General features: G+C 35.6%; 4 protein-coding genes across 18 annotated transcripts; 1 reads left to right on the top strand and 3 right to left on the bottom strand.

Moving 5' to 3' along the window:
- The first annotated feature begins 309 nt into the window (after positions 1–309).
- LOC104730263 (uncharacterized) lies at positions 310–2307 on the top strand. Of its 2 annotated transcripts, XR_758412.2 has the most exons (6): positions 310–761; positions 936–1118; positions 1235–1361; positions 1551–1664; positions 1795–1993; positions 2141–2307. XR_758412.2 is itself a non-coding variant. In XM_010449404.2 (5 exons), the coding sequence occupies exons 1-5, from the start codon at positions 480–482 to the stop codon at positions 1908–1910; spliced, it is 822 nt and encodes a 273-aa protein (XP_010447706.1). In that variant the 5' UTR covers positions 310–479; the 3' UTR covers positions 1911–2104. The 2 variants fall into 2 exon arrangements, 1 of the variants encoding a protein (XP_010447706.1); XM_010449404.2 differs by lacking the exon at positions 2141–2307 and having other exon boundaries at positions 1795–2104.
- On the bottom strand, positions 2224–5974 carry LOC104730264 (uncharacterized). Of its 11 annotated transcripts, none has more exons than XR_015574410.1 (16): positions 5358–5793; positions 4868–5175; positions 4690–4769; positions 4471–4571; positions 4245–4367; positions 4098–4167; positions 3928–4014; positions 3769–3834; positions 3579–3671; positions 3434–3490; positions 3328–3352; positions 3221–3253; positions 3038–3128; positions 2863–2951; positions 2565–2758; positions 2224–2472 (listed from the first exon to the last, which is right to left on the bottom strand). XR_015574410.1 is itself a non-coding variant. In XM_010449406.3 (15 exons), exons 2-15 carry the CDS (start codon positions 5136–5138, stop codon positions 2412–2414), a joined length of 1515 nt encoding a protein of 504 aa, XP_010447708.1. In that variant the 5' UTR covers positions 5139–5175; positions 5358–5881; the 3' UTR covers positions 2224–2411. The 11 variants fall into 11 exon arrangements, 6 of the variants coding, with proteins under 6 accessions (XP_010447708.1, XP_010447710.1, XP_019089765.1 ...); XR_015574411.1 differs by having other exon boundaries at positions 4868–5172; XR_015574412.1 differs by having other exon boundaries at positions 4868–5138; positions 5358–5709.
- A 1524-nt stretch (positions 5975–7498) lies between these two features.
- Positions 7499–10037, bottom strand: LOC104730261 (autophagy-related protein 18b). Of its 4 annotated transcripts, none has more exons than XR_015575242.1 (11): positions 9916–10037; positions 9718–9791; positions 9334–9407; positions 9136–9245; positions 8957–9048; positions 8755–8866; positions 8514–8633; positions 8290–8435; positions 8102–8232; positions 7939–8007; positions 7499–7822 (listed from the first exon to the last, which is right to left on the bottom strand). XR_015575242.1 is itself a non-coding variant. In XM_010449403.3 (11 exons), exons 1-11 carry the CDS (start codon positions 9972–9974, stop codon positions 7693–7695), a joined length of 1101 nt encoding a protein of 366 aa, XP_010447705.2. In that variant the 5' UTR covers positions 9975–10037; the 3' UTR covers positions 7499–7692. The 4 variants fall into 4 exon arrangements, 1 of the variants encoding a protein (XP_010447705.2); XR_015575241.1 differs by having other exon boundaries at positions 8102–8215; XR_015575243.1 differs by having other exon boundaries at positions 8102–8215; positions 9136–9209.
- A 1199-nt stretch (positions 10038–11236) lies between these two features.
- LOC104730260 (protein CLAVATA3 INSENSITIVE RECEPTOR KINASE 3) lies at positions 11237–15132 on the bottom strand. The gene is made up of 11 exons (XM_010449402.3): positions 14318–15132; positions 14086–14218; positions 13896–13967; positions 13626–13769; positions 13450–13521; positions 13295–13354; positions 13093–13193; positions 12858–12989; positions 12431–12778; positions 11970–12349; positions 11237–11876 (listed from the first exon to the last, which is right to left on the bottom strand). The coding sequence occupies exons 1-11, from the start codon at positions 14436–14438 to the stop codon at positions 11478–11480; spliced, it is 1962 nt and encodes a 653-aa protein (XP_010447704.1). The 5' UTR covers positions 14439–15132; the 3' UTR covers positions 11237–11477.
- Positions 15133–18671: the final 3539 nt, after the last annotated feature.

The following is an 18671-nucleotide window of genomic DNA, read 5'->3' as shown; positions in this document are numbered from 1 at the left end:
AAAATCAATAAGAATTTTTCTTTTTCATCTTACATAATGTAGAAAATGATATTGTTTTCAAATGATTTATGCTTGGTAAATATTGAGAATTTCTAATTTTTTTAAATCACTACAAAATTAAAAAAAGCTATATTAGACTTACATGAGCTTCTTCTACATGCGAACGGTAAAATCCTTATTTGTACAGGGAAAAAAAAAGAGTACAGATTTAGCTTAGGTTGGCCCAAATAAGATATTAGATGGGCCAATACGAGGCCTGAGATTGCCTACCAAGAACAACAAAACTTTTTGTTACTTTAACAAATTGTAAATAAAAAACGGCGTCGTTTAATGGCTTCTTCACCATTGAACCTTTCTTTTCTTGTGTAGTAGCTTCGATTCAGATTTCTTAAGAAAGCTAAAAAGATAGATCGACGATCAAGATAAGTCGCGTTGAAAGCTTTTTGTACAAAACTCTCGAAAAAACCCTAGATTGAAAGATGGTACTGATCGAATCAAGTGAGAGTGAGGATGAGATCCTCATCAAAACCGAACCAAAGCCATCGTCTTCGTCTTCACCGCAGCAACCCACGACGGAGACGAAACAAGTCGACGGAGATGATTCCGACGGGTTCGAGACTGCCAGCGAACGTGAGATCAGCGATGAAGAAGGAGATGAAGATGGTACTAAAAACGACGCCGTCACTATTCAGGAGGAGAAGGAAGAACAGGTTGAGCTAATGAGTGAAGGAGTAGCCATAACCGACGACGGATCAAACAAGGTGATTCCACTTTGATATCTTTTAGGGTTTGGCTAATTCTGGGTTTTAGGGGTTCATTAGCTACTTGTCATTACAATTTTCATGTGAAAGTTTGAACCTTTGGATGAAATTAGTAGAGAAATGCTTTATAGCTAGTGTTGAACAGATATTGAGGATTCGTCTTTTGTGTTAAAGGAGAAAGCTATGGCAGAAGCAAATGAAGCTAAAGCGGAAGGAAACAAATGCTTCGTTAATGGCTTTTATGAAGAGGCATTGTCAAAGTATGCTTTTGCTTTAGAGCTTGTGAAGGAGTTTCCTGAGTCTATAGAGCTTCGATCCATATGCCATTTAAACAGAGGTGTATGTTTCCTCAAATTGGTATGTCTTTTTGCGTAAGCGGTCACAAATGTTTATTTGGTTACTTCTTGGTCTATTGAATTTTCGATTATAGATGAGTATAGTTGTCAAGATTTCTCTGAAATTTTTTTGGGCAGGGTAAATATGAAGAAACGATCAAGGAATGTACGAAAGCGTTAGAGCTAAATCCTACCTACACTAAGGCCTTGGTTCGAAGGGCAGAAGCACATGAGAAGCTTGAGCATTTCGAAGATGCTGTCACGGGTGAGTGTGTTCACGAGTATTTATGCAAGCAATAACCGTCTTTTGCCCTTGAGGTTTACTCATGAAAAATTAGTCAGGAGTTCTAGATTAGTTTCTTTGTACTTGTTCCAGGATAGATAGTTATTGGTTGTGGATCAGGTTTATTATTGGAAAGAGTTCACACTGAGTCTCCGCTCTTCTCATATGCAGACCTGAAGAAGATCTTAGAACTTGATCCTTCAAGTGATCATGCTAGGAAAGGGATACGACGTCTTGAACCTCTTGCTGCTGAGAAGCGAGAAAAGATGAAAGAAGAGGCTATAAGTAAGTTTGGGGACTACTTCATCATAAAATTGTAGATCTTCTAGCATCTAGATTCTAGACTGATTCCTTTTGGTCAAATATCCATCGTTTTATAGACTAACTCTGATGTCGAATATATTTGTGTTTGTAGCTAAGCTGAAGGAGATGGGAAACTCGATCTTGGGTCGCTTTGGGATGAGTGTGGACAACTTCAAGGCTGTTAAAGATCCCAACACTGGCTCCTACTCTCTTTCTTTCCAAAACTAGTCATTAATATCGACGACGACGATATTATATCGTAGTGGTCTTTGATGTTTTGCTTCTACCACTTAATGTTTAGCAACAATCTGGTTAGTACTGCAATGTGTTATTGTTCTTGGTGCATTGGTACTGCAAAGATTTGGAATTAATATAGCTGTAAATTCAAAATTCAATGTTACAACAATGGATAAATTTCCTTTTTTCGTGGTTCTTATCAATATGTTGGTGTGGTACAGAACATACAACAAGCTATTTTGGATTCAATGGAATCCCATGAAGAAAAAAAACATCAACGGTCTTGTATAAGAGTTGCAGATTCTGTGTTATGGCATGCTGCTCCAAGTACTCTTTGTAAATTCAAAATTCAATGTTACAACAATGGATAAATTTCCCTTTTCCATGATTCTTATATGTTTTTTTGGTGTGATACAGAACATACAACAAAGCTACATTATAGGATTCAATTGAAATCCCATGAAAAATACCATCAACGGTCCTTTTAGACTGTTACAGATTATGTGTTATTGCATGCTGCTCCAAGTACTCTTTGCTGTTCATTTCTGTTAATCTACACAATAAACAAATTCATTTGACGAGTGAGATCCAACAAAAATCTGTATAAGTTTTAGAAATGAACCAGGAAGATCTTTGTTACATTACCTACTGATGGTTCTGTCTTTTGCAAAACCTAATTCGTTATCCACACAGAGCTCAGAAACATCGTTCTTTCTTGATCTCGACGATGTTCTTGGAGCCATCGATTTCGCATCTGAGATTGTTACAATCTTTTCCAGGAGTTCTTGAGGACTTGCCTCAGCTGTACACGAAAACCTGGCTCTGTTCTCATACATCACCTGCAACTCTTAAACCATAGTTACGTTAGATCTGATGAATGGTTTGGTTGTGTCATCTTGGATAACTACAAAAACTGAAGAGATGGAACCGGGTATCTGCATACATCGACTAGCGTGACGAATCTATACGCAGCAGTCCGGTTATGAAGACCAAACACTGGAATCCCTTCCAATGCAAGAGTATGAAACTTCTCTGCAGGTAACATGAGGGAGAAGAATAAGAAAAACGTTTTGTGACAAGATTTTCAGATGAGAGAGAGTCAAAGCCGAGTAACTTACTGAACAATCCAAAGTAATCCGCAGCTCCAAGAGGTCGATCGCATAACTCTTCAAAAGGAAAGTATGCACATCCATTGGCACCTAATGGAATCTGTTCATGAAGTAGCATTGGTCTGATGAACAACTTATATGTAGACAACAGAAGTGTTGGAATAACACAAAGATTTGGTATTTTAACTGTACCTGTAATTTTCTTCCCATCACCACTTCTACTACCTGTGGACGCGCAATAACATTGTCTCCAATCAGTTGTTGGAACTTCTGTTTCAAAAGGGTCGAAAGATCTTTACCGATGAAATAGAATCCTTGCTCAGCCTGCACAAGTGAAGTAACGTGCTAGTTATTGAAACTCTGCTTTACATTGAAGCCAGTATAGCAAGTGTTTAAGAGCAGTACCGAAGTCAGTTTCCGGTAATCAACCGATGAGCCAATCTCATGAACCACACACCGTTCCTACGAAAATGGAACATTGATGGAATCTTTGAATTGGAAACAAAAAAAAAAGGTTGAACATAGATTAATGGAAGTTAACTAGATTTACCTTCAATGAGGAGATGAAAGGTAGGAAGAGATCTCTCTGGAGTCCTCCTTCATAGAGTTTATCAGGGTTCCGATTCGATGTAGCAACAAGAATCTATATTTTATCTCACAAGCATGGACACAAGTCAGTTCAACACATAACATTAGAGATGATTGTAACAGCTTAGTGTAAGTAAAAAAAGCACACTTACGACGCCATTGCTGAAGAGATGTCCGAAGAGTCGGTTAAGTATCAGAGCATCTGCAACATCAGTTACCTGTAATAACAGAAACGTTTAGCCAAAACTCAAGATGGGTTGATCCAAAGATGATTACTTTGGAGAAGATAAATATATGAAATAAGTGCATACCATGAACTCATCTAGACATAGCAAGATTGCATCATGAGCTATCTCTTGGGCAACAACTTCAAGTGGATCTGATAAACCCTTGTGCTTCTGCAAACATCAAACGAATTATCTCAAAAGGCTAAAGCTTTGCTACTAAACTCAATAGAGAAACAATGGAAAGTTATCCATACTTGCAAGCGGCTATGAACACTCAACATGAAATCATGGAAATGTATCCTCTGCTTCTTCCAAGTGCAAGGCCTAAAGAAACGAGAGAACTATCATGAAACCGCAATGCTCCATAAATAAAAGATACGAATTTGAGCAGACAAACTTACAATTGATCAAAGAATAAGTCCATCAACATAGTTTTTCCTGTGCCTACACCTCCATAAAGGTATAAACCATTGACAGGTGAGTTAGAAGACTGCGGCATGAGCCGAGACCAAAACCAACGGCTTCTGTATCACACAAAACACACAAATTTGTGTGAGACACTTAAGTTCTCAATTCCTAAACAGAGAAGAAAAAAAAGGCTCAAGGCTAAGAGAAAAGAAGAATCACCTTGAGAATTTATCAGAAGTGTTGTACCGATCTAAACGACATGTATCTACTGATTCCACAAGCTCATCATGTAGTCTTTGAAGCTCTCTCAATGCACTAATCTGCAACATTTCAAACACACACTTAAGCCGCAAGTAACAAGAATCGCATTTTTTTATATCTCATTGCTCAAAGCTTCAATAAAGTAAAAAAAAAGAGTGATTGTTATGTTAATCATACTTGGCAGATATCACCAGTCATGAGTTCACCATCACTGATTCTTCTCTCATACTCAACAAGCGGACCTGTTCTTTTCACATCTGCCATCATTCAACAAAATTCAGTAAACCATAAAGTGATAAAACACCAAACTCTGAGATAAATCGAATTGTGTTGAAAAAGATAAACAAAAAAACACCTGATGAGACGGTGAGCCTAGTAGTAGTAGTGGTAGCAGGATCAGCTGCTTCAACTGCTTCAACTGATAAACCTCTCAAGAAACTCAACCTCGAACACAAACTTGAATAATCAGTGCTTGTTGTTGTATTCACCAGAGGTTGGTTTTGACTGACACCGATCAAAAGGTTGCGGCTTTTGGAGCAGAAAGATGAAGCATAGCGTTCTTGATTGTTGTTCCTCAAAGCCCATCTAATTCTACTGAGAGATGATGATCTAATGATTGGTCTCATCTACGATCAATACAAATTCAGTCTGCAGGATCAGCTGCTGAAGAAAAAAAAAAAAAAAGAATGACAACAATTTCAAAAGAGAGGATAAAAGTATGCACAAAGCTAAAACTTCATATATGATTGCATTATTGCAGGCATCTATGTCCCCATATAAAAATAACATAGCCTCTACATGTGACGTAACGCTCAATTACAATAACATTATTGATGAGGACTCACCTTTTGAACTAAGAACAGCTCCAAATTCAAATTCCCTTGAGAAAGTAAGAATTTTTTCCGCCGGAAAAGAAAAAGAGGAAAACTTTGTGATTCGGATACAGAGTAAAACAAAAACCCAAGTCACAGAAGGAAAAATAAAAACGAAATCTTTGAATTAAGGAATGAGAAATCTGATCCAGATAAGAATTGGGCACAAGAGGGGGAAACGTGAATGATGGAAAAGAATATTGAAAAGTTTAAAAGGTTCGATGTTTATGTAATGGGATGCTGATAATAATATCTGGATAAGAGAGACCCAAAAATAAGGAAGAAGATCAAGAAGAAGAAGAAGAAGAAGAAGATTTTAACTGTTAAGTTTTGAAGACAGAGAGAGAGAGACGTGATTAATGAGTCTTTTTTGTTTATTGACTAAGTAAGAAACGTGTGTTTTTGTTTTGTTTTTTTAATACAATTTCGATCCTTTTAAACCAAAACTGAATGTGTTGTATATCCTCTAATTACGATTGTTAAATGTTGATTTGCGTAGTTGTTTTCCAGGTCATGATGAGGATAAATATTTTGGGATTTTCGCTTTGTTTAAGACAGTTGACTATTTTTATATTCTTATTAAAAAAAATGGCTAAATGTAATTTTTAATCCTAAACTTACCCTAGTGATGATATATACAAGTCAAATTAGAAGTTTTATAATGATAAATTAGAAGTTATACAGAAGAATATTCTGTTGAAAAGAAAAAAAGAAAAAGTAAGAATATTCAAAAACGGAAGCTTCTCGATGCTGCGTTAGTGTATACCGCATTCAAGTGGGGACTAAGCAAATGTCTATCTCAAGGGCTAAGCATCTTCCAAGTGGGAGGGGGAGATAAAGTGAATCAATCCCACACCTTGGTCCTATTCCTTATTATGATCTAACCAACGGCCTACATATTTATTTTCAACGTCCAATGATCCAAAAGAGTTTGGTTTCGTCAACATTTTCTAGTTTTGATCTCAATGAGTATTAGTTGAAAATAACAACAGCGGACCCCTGTTAATGGTGGTGACTGGTTGCATTGCGCATGCTCCCACGTGTCCACGTCACTTCTTACATTGTAAACGTACATGTCTTTTTCTGACCAACCCCTACCCCATACTGGCATACCATATTGCTACGTTTTCCTTTAATACATTTTTTAGTTTTTGCTATAATAGTGACAAAACTATAATGGGCCAGAACTACTGATGAAAGAGATTTAAAGCCCAATTTTCAGAATCTTTGTCATAAACCCAAAGAAAAGCGTAATCACATTCACACTCACACGCAGCCAACAAAAACATATCCTGCGTGAAACTGATTGGTTTAAACTTTAAACAGACGTAGACTTGTCTCACACCATTTAGTCAAGAAGAAAGATCAAGAGCAAAATGAGTTTAGGACACATGTCTAGGCTGAGAATGCTAGACACATGTCTAGGTTCCGTCTTATAATGATCGTTTGCAACTAAGTTCGGTATATGTTTGCATTTGGAACCTACAAAGCTTCTAGTCTTATTAAGGGATTCCTGTCTCACGGTTCAGAGGTAATCACTTAGATTTGAATACTCTCAAAATGCTGTGAACAATGAGGAAAGAAAACACGGGCATTATAAAAATGGACTGCGTGTTTGTCTCTATGACTGAACTTAGGGAGGTGTAGAGGATGACAAGACTCGCAAAAAGAGGGAGAAGATGGAGAGAGAAGCTTCTAGAGGGCAAGACGTCAAGACAAGATCACGATGAATGTCTTAAACATCATCTTTAGCAAACATAGTTTGACAAATTTTTCTTCAAACACGCAAATGCAAAGTGAAAGGGTAAATACTCATGGTTTTGCATGTACCTGTTGTACGGATGTAGCCTTGTCTTTACACTGTTTGACTTCAATTGTTGTGTCAAAGCTGAAAGTATACTAATTGTCTTGAGTAGGATACAGTTAATTCTCTGAAGATAAAGACTTTTTTTGTTCTTTAAATTCATGGCGATATTATGGTGTTTTTGTAAGCCATAAGACCGACAAATGTGCGACTTGAGTTTCGTCTAAGCTTCATAGATAAGAGTATAAGACCTTTGACAGTAACTATGGGAAAATGATGGAAAGAGTTGAGAAGCTCAAGAGAGACCATGTTGTATTAAATAATATTTTCATTTCTTTAACACAATCAAAGACTAAGATACATATAATAGCACCGAAGAACTAATAATATTTGAAAACAAACGAACACACATACTATAAAGATTCTAAATGAACCCAAATTACAACTTGTTATATATACAAAAAAGCTGCCATGTACTTTCATATCTTTGGTATTGGGTTAATTTCACCTGGTGGTGGTTATAGATAAGAGATTGAATTCACGTTCCAGTGTCCACGAAGATTCATTCTTGTTATTGATACTTAGCGTATACTCCTGGAAATACCCATTATATGTAATCACCGATACCGTTGCTCTGAAAAAGACGAGAAACACAGAAAGATTGATCATCAGGCTTTCGTGGTGTAGTTCTGTTCCAAAACTTGTCATCTCACCACAGATTCTCAAAATGGGGTTATCCTAAAATCTTACCTAAGAGACGTAAACTGTGATGGAGATGATGTTCCTTCAAGTTTGTCTATCTTTCTAACCACTGCGTAACTGTAATACAAACAAGCAACATACAATAAGCCTTTTGGGTTCTATAGCCTAATACTGTATATCATTAGCAGCCTTCAAATGAAAAGCCTCTCACCTTCTAATTCCAGAAGAAACTGCGTTGTGAAGCACATGATGATGAGCTGGATCTAGTGCATCACTCACGCTGTCTGGAAGAACCGAACCAAGAAAGCTGGTAGACCTTTTGCTTCTGAGAAGACTCTGAAACTGTTAGAAACCTCAGTAATGTGTAAGGTAAGTAAGATTCTGATTCTTGATCCTCACCTTTGGTTTATGGCCAACCTTAAAGAGAAGGCATGAATGGAGCCTGAAGAACTCGTTGCAACTAATATATCCGGAAGCTCTGTAGATGGTCCAAAAGACAGTGAATATATAGTAGATGGGTATGTTCCTCTCCTGAAACTAAATGACTGCAAAAAAAAAAAAAACAAATTAAGAATCTGTAGAAAAACGAAACGGTGATGTACCGAAAGAGTAGCTATATTCACCTTAGTAGCTTCCGAAACAAGATGGACTCGGATCAGAGTTCCTTGCTCAGATGCTGTAGCAATGTACATTCCATTTGAAGAGAGTGCAATCGCAGCCAATGGAGAACGATGTGCATCTATCTGTAATCAATATGAAAAAAAAAACAGAGAAATGGTAACATTGAGTTAGCTATAATTGAGTTCAGTATGCATCTCAGAAATCAAATTCCTATTCCAAAATTAGGTGAAGCATCAAGTAAACCTCATGTGAGACTGCAAATCCATGACGTTATAAACCAGAACAGATCCTTTCGTCACACTAGCTGGAACAGCTAAGTAGCAGGCTTCAAGACATGGTGAGAATGCAGATAGACCTGATCAAAGATAGACATTGTTATTTAATGTCTCCAACGAACTGCTAAGGTTAAAAATTTGATGAAGGAAACTTTATGAGCTAATACTACCTTTTGGATTTGGAACGGTGTCGATAGTATCAAGCATGACAAGAGAATTCAAGTCGTAAACAAATGTTTTCTCTATCAGCATAACAACAAGTCTGATAAGAATCAATCACAGAACCATGAATTGACTCTCAAAACACAAAATTTATAAACAATCAGAAGACTTAAGTTCAGTAACAAACCTTTTCTTGTTCATACGGACAGCGAGTATAGAAGTTAAAAAGTTCAATTCCCTAAGAGGTGAACCCGTTGTGGTCTTAAACAAACAAAGACGCCGTGGGGATAGAGAAGCCTATATATATATATTATGAAAATTCTCCTTAATCAAACAAGATCAAATCCGATTATTGAAAAAAAAAATGTTTCACAAACACACAAACCTGTTCACCAGCTCCAACAATGGCAAGTAGATCTGAGCTATACAACATCTCAACAATAACAAAAGCCCCAGCAGCTAACAACAAACAAATAAAAAGGCAAACAACTTCAATACATTAATAGTTTCACAAATCTAGTATTCAGACACTATCCAATCTAAAATCTACAACATTAATGAGTGTTTAACGTCTACATTACAGGAAGTTGTCTTCAATATCAGATCATATACTTTAAGATTTCAATTTTCATCTAACCAAATTTTCCTTTTCAAACCCATCAATTATAAACGCTCAAAGATTCAATTTTTAAGGACATAGACAGCAAAAAATTAGATCTTTCGATCAAAACCCAGAAACTACAAAGTGGGTAATGATAAAAAGACTTGCCTCGTTCATAGCAGAGTCGGCCTGTAGTAGAATCGAATATTTTAAAGGAATTTTTCCAACTTATCGCAAAACCACTGCAATAATCGAACAGACAACAAAAGGGCAGCTTTTGAGTTACGTTATCTTATCTGAGAATTTAAAAGACAGAGTTTTTTATTTATTTTTCATGGAATGATCGACTAAGAGAATCGAATTCACCTGTTATCTTGATTGAAAGAAACACAATAGATGGGAGAAGGAGAGGACTGATTCGCCATGTCTCCAAAAATTGTAATAGAAGACTCTTAAAATCGTCAAAGCAGCTGTTTTTAATGTCTTTCTTCTTAGTAACTCTAATTCTATATATATACTAAGTAGTAGACCCGCGCTTTAAGCGGGATTAACTGTTATTTATTTTTTGGTTATTTTATAATTGATTATCTTAATGATAATATTTTAAAATCATTTAAGTGAAAATCTATTATGTGCTTTTAAAAAAAGTTCTCAATATTTGATCAATTAAAAATCCAAGTGCTTTTTTAGTATTGTCAAAATAAATATTTAAATATAAAATATTGACTTACAAATGTAATGATTTGGATAATAAAAAAATATATGTGTGATAAAAATAACCAATTGAATTATTTATATAATAATTTTTGATATATATATTAATCTTACTGATGAAGATGTTATTAATATTAAATTGATTTTGTGATTTGCACAACTTAATAAAAATTGTTGGGAATTTAATTATCTTGAAGGCAAATTAATGTAAATAATGTGGAATGTAAGAGTTAAAACTCAAATTAGTTTTAGAGCTCTATAATACTAACACATCAGTTTTTTGGTCAAAATGTTTTCTTATTAATATATAGGGGAAGACACATCAACTTTTTGGCCAAAATGCTTCTCTATTACTCCCTCTGTATTAGAATAGATGATTTTTTGAAACTTTTCACATAAATTAAAAAAAATATTTAATGTTTAGCAATAAATATATTATTATTCATAATAACATATTTTTATAATTATTAACCAATAGTAATTTATCAAAGTTTTAAATTCTCAATAATAATTCTTGAAATTTGTAATTTTCTACTATTAATTGATAAAAAATACAGCAAATCATCTATTATGATACTAGAAAAAATCTAAAAAACCATGTATGTGTTCTGTTTTCGGCATCTTCTTCCTCTTCTTACTATTCTGTTTTTTCTCTAGAAAACGTTGTCGTTCGTTGAGTGAGATAAGATTTGTAGGTTTGTGATAAGAAAATTGAAAACGACACATGAGAGTCAAAGTTGGACAAAAGTCACACAACGCATTAAGCTTAATAGGACCACAACGGCACAAAGCAAAGCAGCTTATGAATTATGATAACAAACAAAACAAAAGATAAAAAATTCTCAGAACTGTTGATGCTATTTTGAGTGTGTGCGAGAGAGAGAGAGACAGAGCAAATCAGATTCTGGTCAAAAGAAAGAGTCAAACAAATCAGTCTCATAGTCATAGGTTTCTATCCTTTGCCATCATAATGTTTTGTTAAAAGCAAAATAACTCTCTTTTGTTTTTCATCCCAAACCCAAAACTCAAAGAAACTCACACACACACACACCTTCCAAAAAGTTAATATATACAATCAACATAAAGAACACAAAATCTCAAACTGTAGGAAATATTTTGTTTTGCATCAATTCACCAACCATTTACATGTCTATATTATAAAACTGTAGAGCTTTGTCAAATGATATCTTTCTTTCTTTCTTTCTTTCATTGTGTTATCTTGGACCAGATAATTCCATGGCAAACGAATCTAAAGGCTGATGATCATCGTCATCATCGAAAGCCGAAGAGCCAAACATTTGGTAAGTTGGATCATTGCAATGCGCGTCAAGCCTCGAGACAGAAGTAGCTGTAGACAGAGAAGATATTGTCTTGAAAGAGATATTGGCATGGTAGAAATGTGAATGGTTATGTGAAGCAGCCCATCTCTCTGCTAAACCATCTCCTTCGAGCATCAGAACTACTTCAGACATTTTAGGACGATGAGCCGGAAGATATTGCGTGCACAGCAAAGCCACTTGCAACATCTCTCCAACCTCAATCTTATCGTAGTTAGTCCCGAGTTCTCTGTCCACCAGTTCCTCTACTTTCATCTCTTCATGCAACTTCCTCACCTAAACCAAAAGATACAACATGCGGAGAAAATGTTAATCTGGTTGATCTTATAAAGTACTCAAGAAAATGGGATTCTGAGTATCATTGCTTACCCATTCAAGCATAGCTCCTTTCTGGCTAACGGTTTTACCAAATTCAAGAGCTCTCAATCCAGTTATGAGTTCTAGCAAGAGTATACCGAACCCAAACACATCGGTTTTCTCGGACGACTGACCGGTGGAGAGATATTCAGGTGCAATGTGGCCAACCGTGCCACGAACAGCAGTTGTGACATGAGAATCCGCATGGTTAAGGAGCTTTGCAAGTCCAAAGTCACCAACAACAGCTTCAAAGCACTCGTCTAAGAGTATATTAGCTGCCTTTACATCTCTGTGAATGATCTTGGGATCACATTGCTCATGTAGATACAACAAACCTCTCGCTGCACCAATTGCTATCCTCTTCCTCATGTTCCAGTCCAAAGCCGGTTTAGCTACAAAACAGTTAACAAAATCGGTTAAAAAGCATTGAAAATGAAAGAGTTGGACCAACAGTTTCAAGAGTTAATACTAACATTTAAGCTTAAAGGCGACGCTTCCATTAGGCATGTAAGGGTAAACAAGAAGCCTTTCACCAGAAGTTGCGCAATAACCAATTAGCCGTAACAGATTCTTATGAACAGCTAAGCTAATCATCTCTAGCTCCATACGAAACTGTGAATCCCCTGAGGTTCCATTAATATCCTTCAACCGTTTCACTGCCACCATTGTCCCATCCCCAAGCTTTCCTCTGTACACATTACCAAATCCTCCAGCACCGAGGATGTTCTTGGAACTGAAACCATCTGTAGAAACATGGAGTTCTCTGAATATGAAGAAGCTTCTTAGATTCCCAAGTCCTTGAAGCCCTTCCTCTTGTTTATCTGCTAAAAAGCAAAACAATTAACTTAAACATCTTCCTGATACAAAGTTGTATAAACAAACAAGCTCAAATTCACGGACCGTTTAAGTTAAGGATCAGTAGCCTTCTTTGTTTCTTTCGATACCAACAAAAGGATCCGAGAGCAAGAATTAGTATAGCAACAAAGCCAAAGCTTACACCTAATGCTATCGCCAATTTATTAGACCTGCCTCCTACACACACTCAAGTAACCAAAATTGATTAATGAAAAAAATCATTACAATGGTTAAATTCAAGAAAAAGACAATGCAAGAACGTGAGTATTATTACTATTACCTGATGATGAGCTCAACGAAACAGAAAGAGGACTTGTACTGATTGAACCAGAACAAATCTCAGGTGGGCTGCTTCTACAAATCAAAGGATTGCCAGCAACACTAGATTCAACAGCAAAAGCAGAATCAAGACTTAGTCCTGACTTAAAATACAAGAATTTAGTGAAACCAACTTCAAATTTTGAAACTTTAAGGTATATTACTTGAAAGTCCTGGCTGGGAATTTAGGAACAGGACCACTGAGATTGTTGTAAGACAAGTCTCTGAAATTTCCAAAAAAATAAAGTTTAAAAATTCAGATACAACAAAACAAGAAAACTATTCTTCACTAGATATAAAGACAAAACTGTATACTCACAAGAAGGAGAGATGAGGAATTTGAGACAAAGAAGCAGGGAAGGGCCCAGACAGAGAGTTGTTGTTGAGTCTCCTATTTTGAAATTCAATTCGTACGAGGTTAGATGATTAATGAACTACTGATGAAAAAAACAAAAACAAAAACATCATTACAAGATTGAAGAAGCAAGCTCTTACAGATATAAGAGGCTGCTTAGCTGCTCGACGGAAACAGGAATGTCACCGGAGAATTTGTTGTTGGAAAGATCCAAGGTTTGTAATTTAGGTAAAAAACCGAGCTCCGGTGGGATTTTGCCGGAAATATTGTTGTTCTGCAATAACCTAGAATTTTAAATATACAAAATTGGAATTTGTGATTAGAGATAAACAAAAAAAAAAAAAGACAAAACTTTATAATATATAAAAACACAAGAGAGGGAGGAAGATCCGAGGATGTCGTAGTCTTACACTTGTCGGAGATTTGTGAGATTTCCGATAGACGCAGATAAACTTCCCGAGAGAGACTGACTCGGCGCTCCTCTACCAATAGAAAGAAAGAGAGAGAGAGAGAGAGAAATCGTCGCCATTAATGAACGAACTCTAGAAGCAGAAACAAAATCCGAAGAAAGAGGAAGAGAGAGAGAGAGAGAGAGCTCACAGTCCAATGACGAGGTTGTCAAGGGAGCAACTGATCATAGCCCAACTACAAGGATCAACTGAGAATTCATCCCAGTTGTTCAAAGCTCCATGAGGATCATGCAAACCGTTCTTTATATTTATCAACGCCTCCACTGTTATAAAGTTCAAAAAAAAAAAAAAAAAAAGATTCAATTTTTAAAGTAACGGAAGGATAAAAGAGACAGTTTTAGTTGTTGTAATGTTTATTATACCTTCAGGGTTTCTGGGTTCAGAAGAGAGAGTAAGAGTAGTAGAGAAACAGAGGAAGAAGAAGAAGAAGAGATGATGAAGTTGAATCGTAATCATCATCGTCTGCTTTGTTACTACTACCATGGGAAAGCTTTAGCTAAGCTAACGAGGAGAGGAGTTGTAAAACAATAATTTTTAATTTTTGAAGAGAAGGGAGGAGGAGACAGCATTACTTTTTTTTTTATCGGGGGAGTGACCACAAACACACATAGAAAAAGAAGAGAAAGCAAAAGCAAAAAAGGAAGAAGAAGAAGAAATCTCGGGTTTATCAAAGAAGAAGTCTTTCTTTTTTTTGGTTCTTCTTCTTCTTCTCAAAAACAGTCTCTCTCACAGGAGGATATGAGTTTGTTGCTTAGAAAAAGGTTTGAGATGAAACGTTTAAATGAAGGAGAGAGAGAGGGAAAGAGAGGGAAAGAGAGAGAATCAGGGGAAGCTGATACGGACTGTCGGACCCGGGATGGTGGATGCTGGTCTACTCGTCTCTTTCTCTCTCAATGCATAGTGTATTTATTTTTATAATTTTCTCTTTTTTTCGTCAAACTATGGGTTTGAATGGTAAATGTGGTCAAATCCATCTGCGATATGGATCGCTCTATTTTTAAGGTGGACTACAGACCGCTGCGAACCAATTCTATTTGTATACAAAAGCAGTTCGCAGTTGGTCCGCTGCGGTTTGGTCTCTGCTTTATTTGGACCACACCACTACAAATTACATTTGCTGAATGGTAAATAAAAAGCAGTCCAGTCCGCAGACAGATTTGTCTGCCCCAACCGCTGCAACCATTACATCCTATATATGTTACATCTTTTGTTATGTTCTATTTTTTTTTTAATTTTTAAAAAAACTCTTACTTCCATGGTAAAACGGTAAAAGCTGAAACATGATTAAAGCAAAGTGCTAGAAAATTTTGTGTATATTGAAATCTCTAATTTTATTATGCACTTTAATGTTTATTAATAAAGTAATTGGAGCCTACTCATCTAGATATAATAATATTATAGAAAATACTTCTGTTACAAAAATTTGTTTTGTTTCTCCATTTTACAGTAAAACAAAGGAGAAATTGATGTAATGTACTAGGACTACCAGTGACAGGCTAGGAGACTGGTGCACGCTAAAATGCGCTTCAACCTCTTTTCTTTTTTGTATTATAATTTGTTTGTCTTTTTCCATTTATATGAAACAATATTTTACCAGAAGGTTGTAATCTGAAATTTGGGTGTCTCCCTACCTATATTTTGGAAATTTAATGATTCGAATTATATAGAAATTATTGCATAAAAATGTCAAAACGCAACAACATGAGATAGTGAGTGATACGGGCCAAGCCTGAAAATAGGAGAGATTCCCCACACTTGCACTGATGAGTGATGAGGCTCTGATGTTACATTATTTATGATCATGTCCCTATACTTTTGATTTCTTTTCTATTTTGTCCCTCTGTTTCCTTTTGGCCCACCACCTCCTACTTTCGTATTAAATTAATCGAACGATCTAATTATTACATCTTTGTCTTTTTTTCTTATTTTATTACTTTTCTATCTTTTTCTCCTTTCAATCACGTCTTACTTTACTGCAATAACATTCATGACCCCCACGTTTCGAATGTATGTTTTTTTTTTTTGGGATAAAGTTTTCGGGAAAAATGCAAGAAAATAATTTAAAGTTTTTGTTAAGATGTACAACTAATAAATATTCAATCATGCATTTTGCCCATTTGCATCGTGCGTAACGATGCACCCAAACTCGTAGTGTTAAAAAGAAACTTGGTTAGGGCTAGTGGGTATCACAAAGTCACAATAAGGAACAGTATCACAAAAGAAAACTAGCTCTTCCTTCATTTCGATAAGGAAGGAACAGTGTCACAATCTTATATAAAGGGTTTTGTGCAAAAAAAACCTTCCAAATAATTTTTTTTTCAAGAAAACCTTCCACCTTAAATAAATGCAAGTCAATACTGCAATCTCAAAAGTCACCCGCAATATAACCCTTCTCTGTATCGATGACGTGGCAATTTGAAAATCTTGCTGTTTTGAAGACAAAAAAATGGCAAAACATTTGAGATTTATTTTTTAATAAAAATTGAAAAGAAAATGTACTTGTTTGTGACCGCGATCGGGCGATCCTCCATTTGTGACCGACAATGAACAAGAGAAATCCACACATTTTGTTCCTTCTTTTTTGCTTCATTTTAAGTTGAATTTGTGTAACCTTTATACACACGTAAATATTAAAACTGAAACTTTGTGAGATTTAGACAATAGTCATTGAAACTGAATTTCAAACTTAGTGAATTATGATTTAGACAAAAGACAACTATGAAACTCAAAACCCAAAACATAACTACATAAGTGAATGCTTAAATCTGAAACTAATCATGAAACAAAACTCAAAGTCTAACAAAAAACATAGAGAACTCAAATTCAAATGCAACCTAAAACTAAAACTGAAATCTGAAACATTGGTAATCAGATCCGTTATTTGTGAGCGAATGTGATTTTGTAAGTAGAGAAAACACATGTTAAGGCTCAAATCTGAAACCTCTAATCATGAAACAGAACCAAAACTCTTATGATAAAATCAAATACAATCAAACTCAAATCTGAAACTTGTTTCTTCTCAACTAACCCACTAATAGACTAACATTGCATAAAAGAAACTGAAACATATTTTCAAATTTAAAACAAAACTGAAACATATTCTCAATTCAAACTAAAAAAAAACTTGCAATCGTTGGGTGTGTAAAGGAGAAGAGGAGAGAAAGGACTGAGGAGAAGAGGCAGAAATTGGGAGTGGTGGTTCCTTGATGTCGAAGACTTGGACAGTGCCGGAGAGATCGCAGGCGGCGAAAAGGTGTGCCATTGGAACGGAAACAGACAGAGGAGACAACATCACGAAAGGAGAAACGGCGGGAGGAGGAAAGAGAGAGGGAGACAGAGGCGGAGTGAGCGACGACCAAGGATTGTGAGGGTAGAGAGAGAGAAAGACAAGGCGGAGACGGAGGAGACGAGAAAAGAGATTTTTGTAAAAAAAATTATTAAAAATAAATCTCAAATGCTTTGCCATTTTATTGTCTTCAAAACAGCAAGATTTTCATATTGCCACATCATCGATACAGAGAAGGGTTATATTGCGGGTGACTTTTGAGATTGCAGTATTGACTTGCATTTATTTGAGGTGGAGGGTTTTCTTGCAAAAAAAAATTATTTAGAGGGTTTTTTTACACAAAACCCTTATATAAAAAGTGTAAGATAGGTAAATGATTATGCTTAAATGTCTAGTTAGTTGTGTCTAAAGTCAGATCATTGACTCATAACTTGTATACTATAATAGTAAGTGTGTAGATCCACCATAAAATATTATACGTAAGCATAACACGTATATACAAAGACGAAATCAATAGTAACATCAAATTGTGCACAGAATGTAATTGCCTTGATGACTAAAAACCATTGAAATGAATTTGGATCGATCTTGGTGTACCAAAGTAACTACGAAAGAAAACCAGAGGAGGAAAAGTAAGTAAAGAGGTGGCCAAAAAATGCCGAATTGGGATGAGCAAGATGAGGTAAGCAGCGAGATGCTTTGCAACCAATTACCTTGTTTACTTCTGTCACACATTATCAATGACAATGATCCAACTGCATCATCTTTGTACTTGTGATCAATACATATTATTCCCTAATTAACTTTCAAAATTTGCTATAATAAAAGAATCACAAATGATTTAACATCACAATTAGATCTATCATAAATATGCATGTCGCTATAAACAATCCAACCGAATTTGAAAAAGAGTAGTTAATGAACTTTCGTGTCTTTCACTAAAGGGGAGGAAGATTGGATGATGGGACAAATCCAATCTTATTATGCGTTTTTGAACACTGTTTCAATATTCTTGCACAATAATGTAAAGCATAAGAGATAGAATTGTGGAAACCCATTATTAAAATAGAATCATCTTCCCAATAATTTGTACCGCATACAAAAATTTGGATATATTTCTCTTCTCAACTTTTTCTTAATAATGTTTGTTTCATCATTTTTTTCGGCCGGGACCATATTCTGATATGCATAAATTGCACCAATTATAAAATGCTTTATTCCATTGAAGTCTTACAAAAAATTATTGCAACTTTATTTTTTCTCTGTTACATGGATATGCTATGTGACTAGTTCAATAAATGTGTAGCAGAGAACAGTAATAGTTGTGCATATCCTAGCAGCAATGGAGCCTGAGTCATCATCAATCATAAAATTTAATTAGTGGAACTTGAAGTCATTAATATAGCGTTTTTTAAAAAGTGAAAACTTGA

This window comes from Camelina sativa, chromosome 12 (genome assembly GCF_030686135.1).
Source record: "Camelina sativa cultivar CO46 ecotype springtype chromosome 12, ASM3068613v1".
NCBI lineage: Eukaryota > Viridiplantae > Streptophyta > Magnoliopsida > Brassicales > Brassicaceae > Camelina > Camelina sativa.
This window is presented reverse-complemented; position numbering and strand designations above follow the sequence as displayed.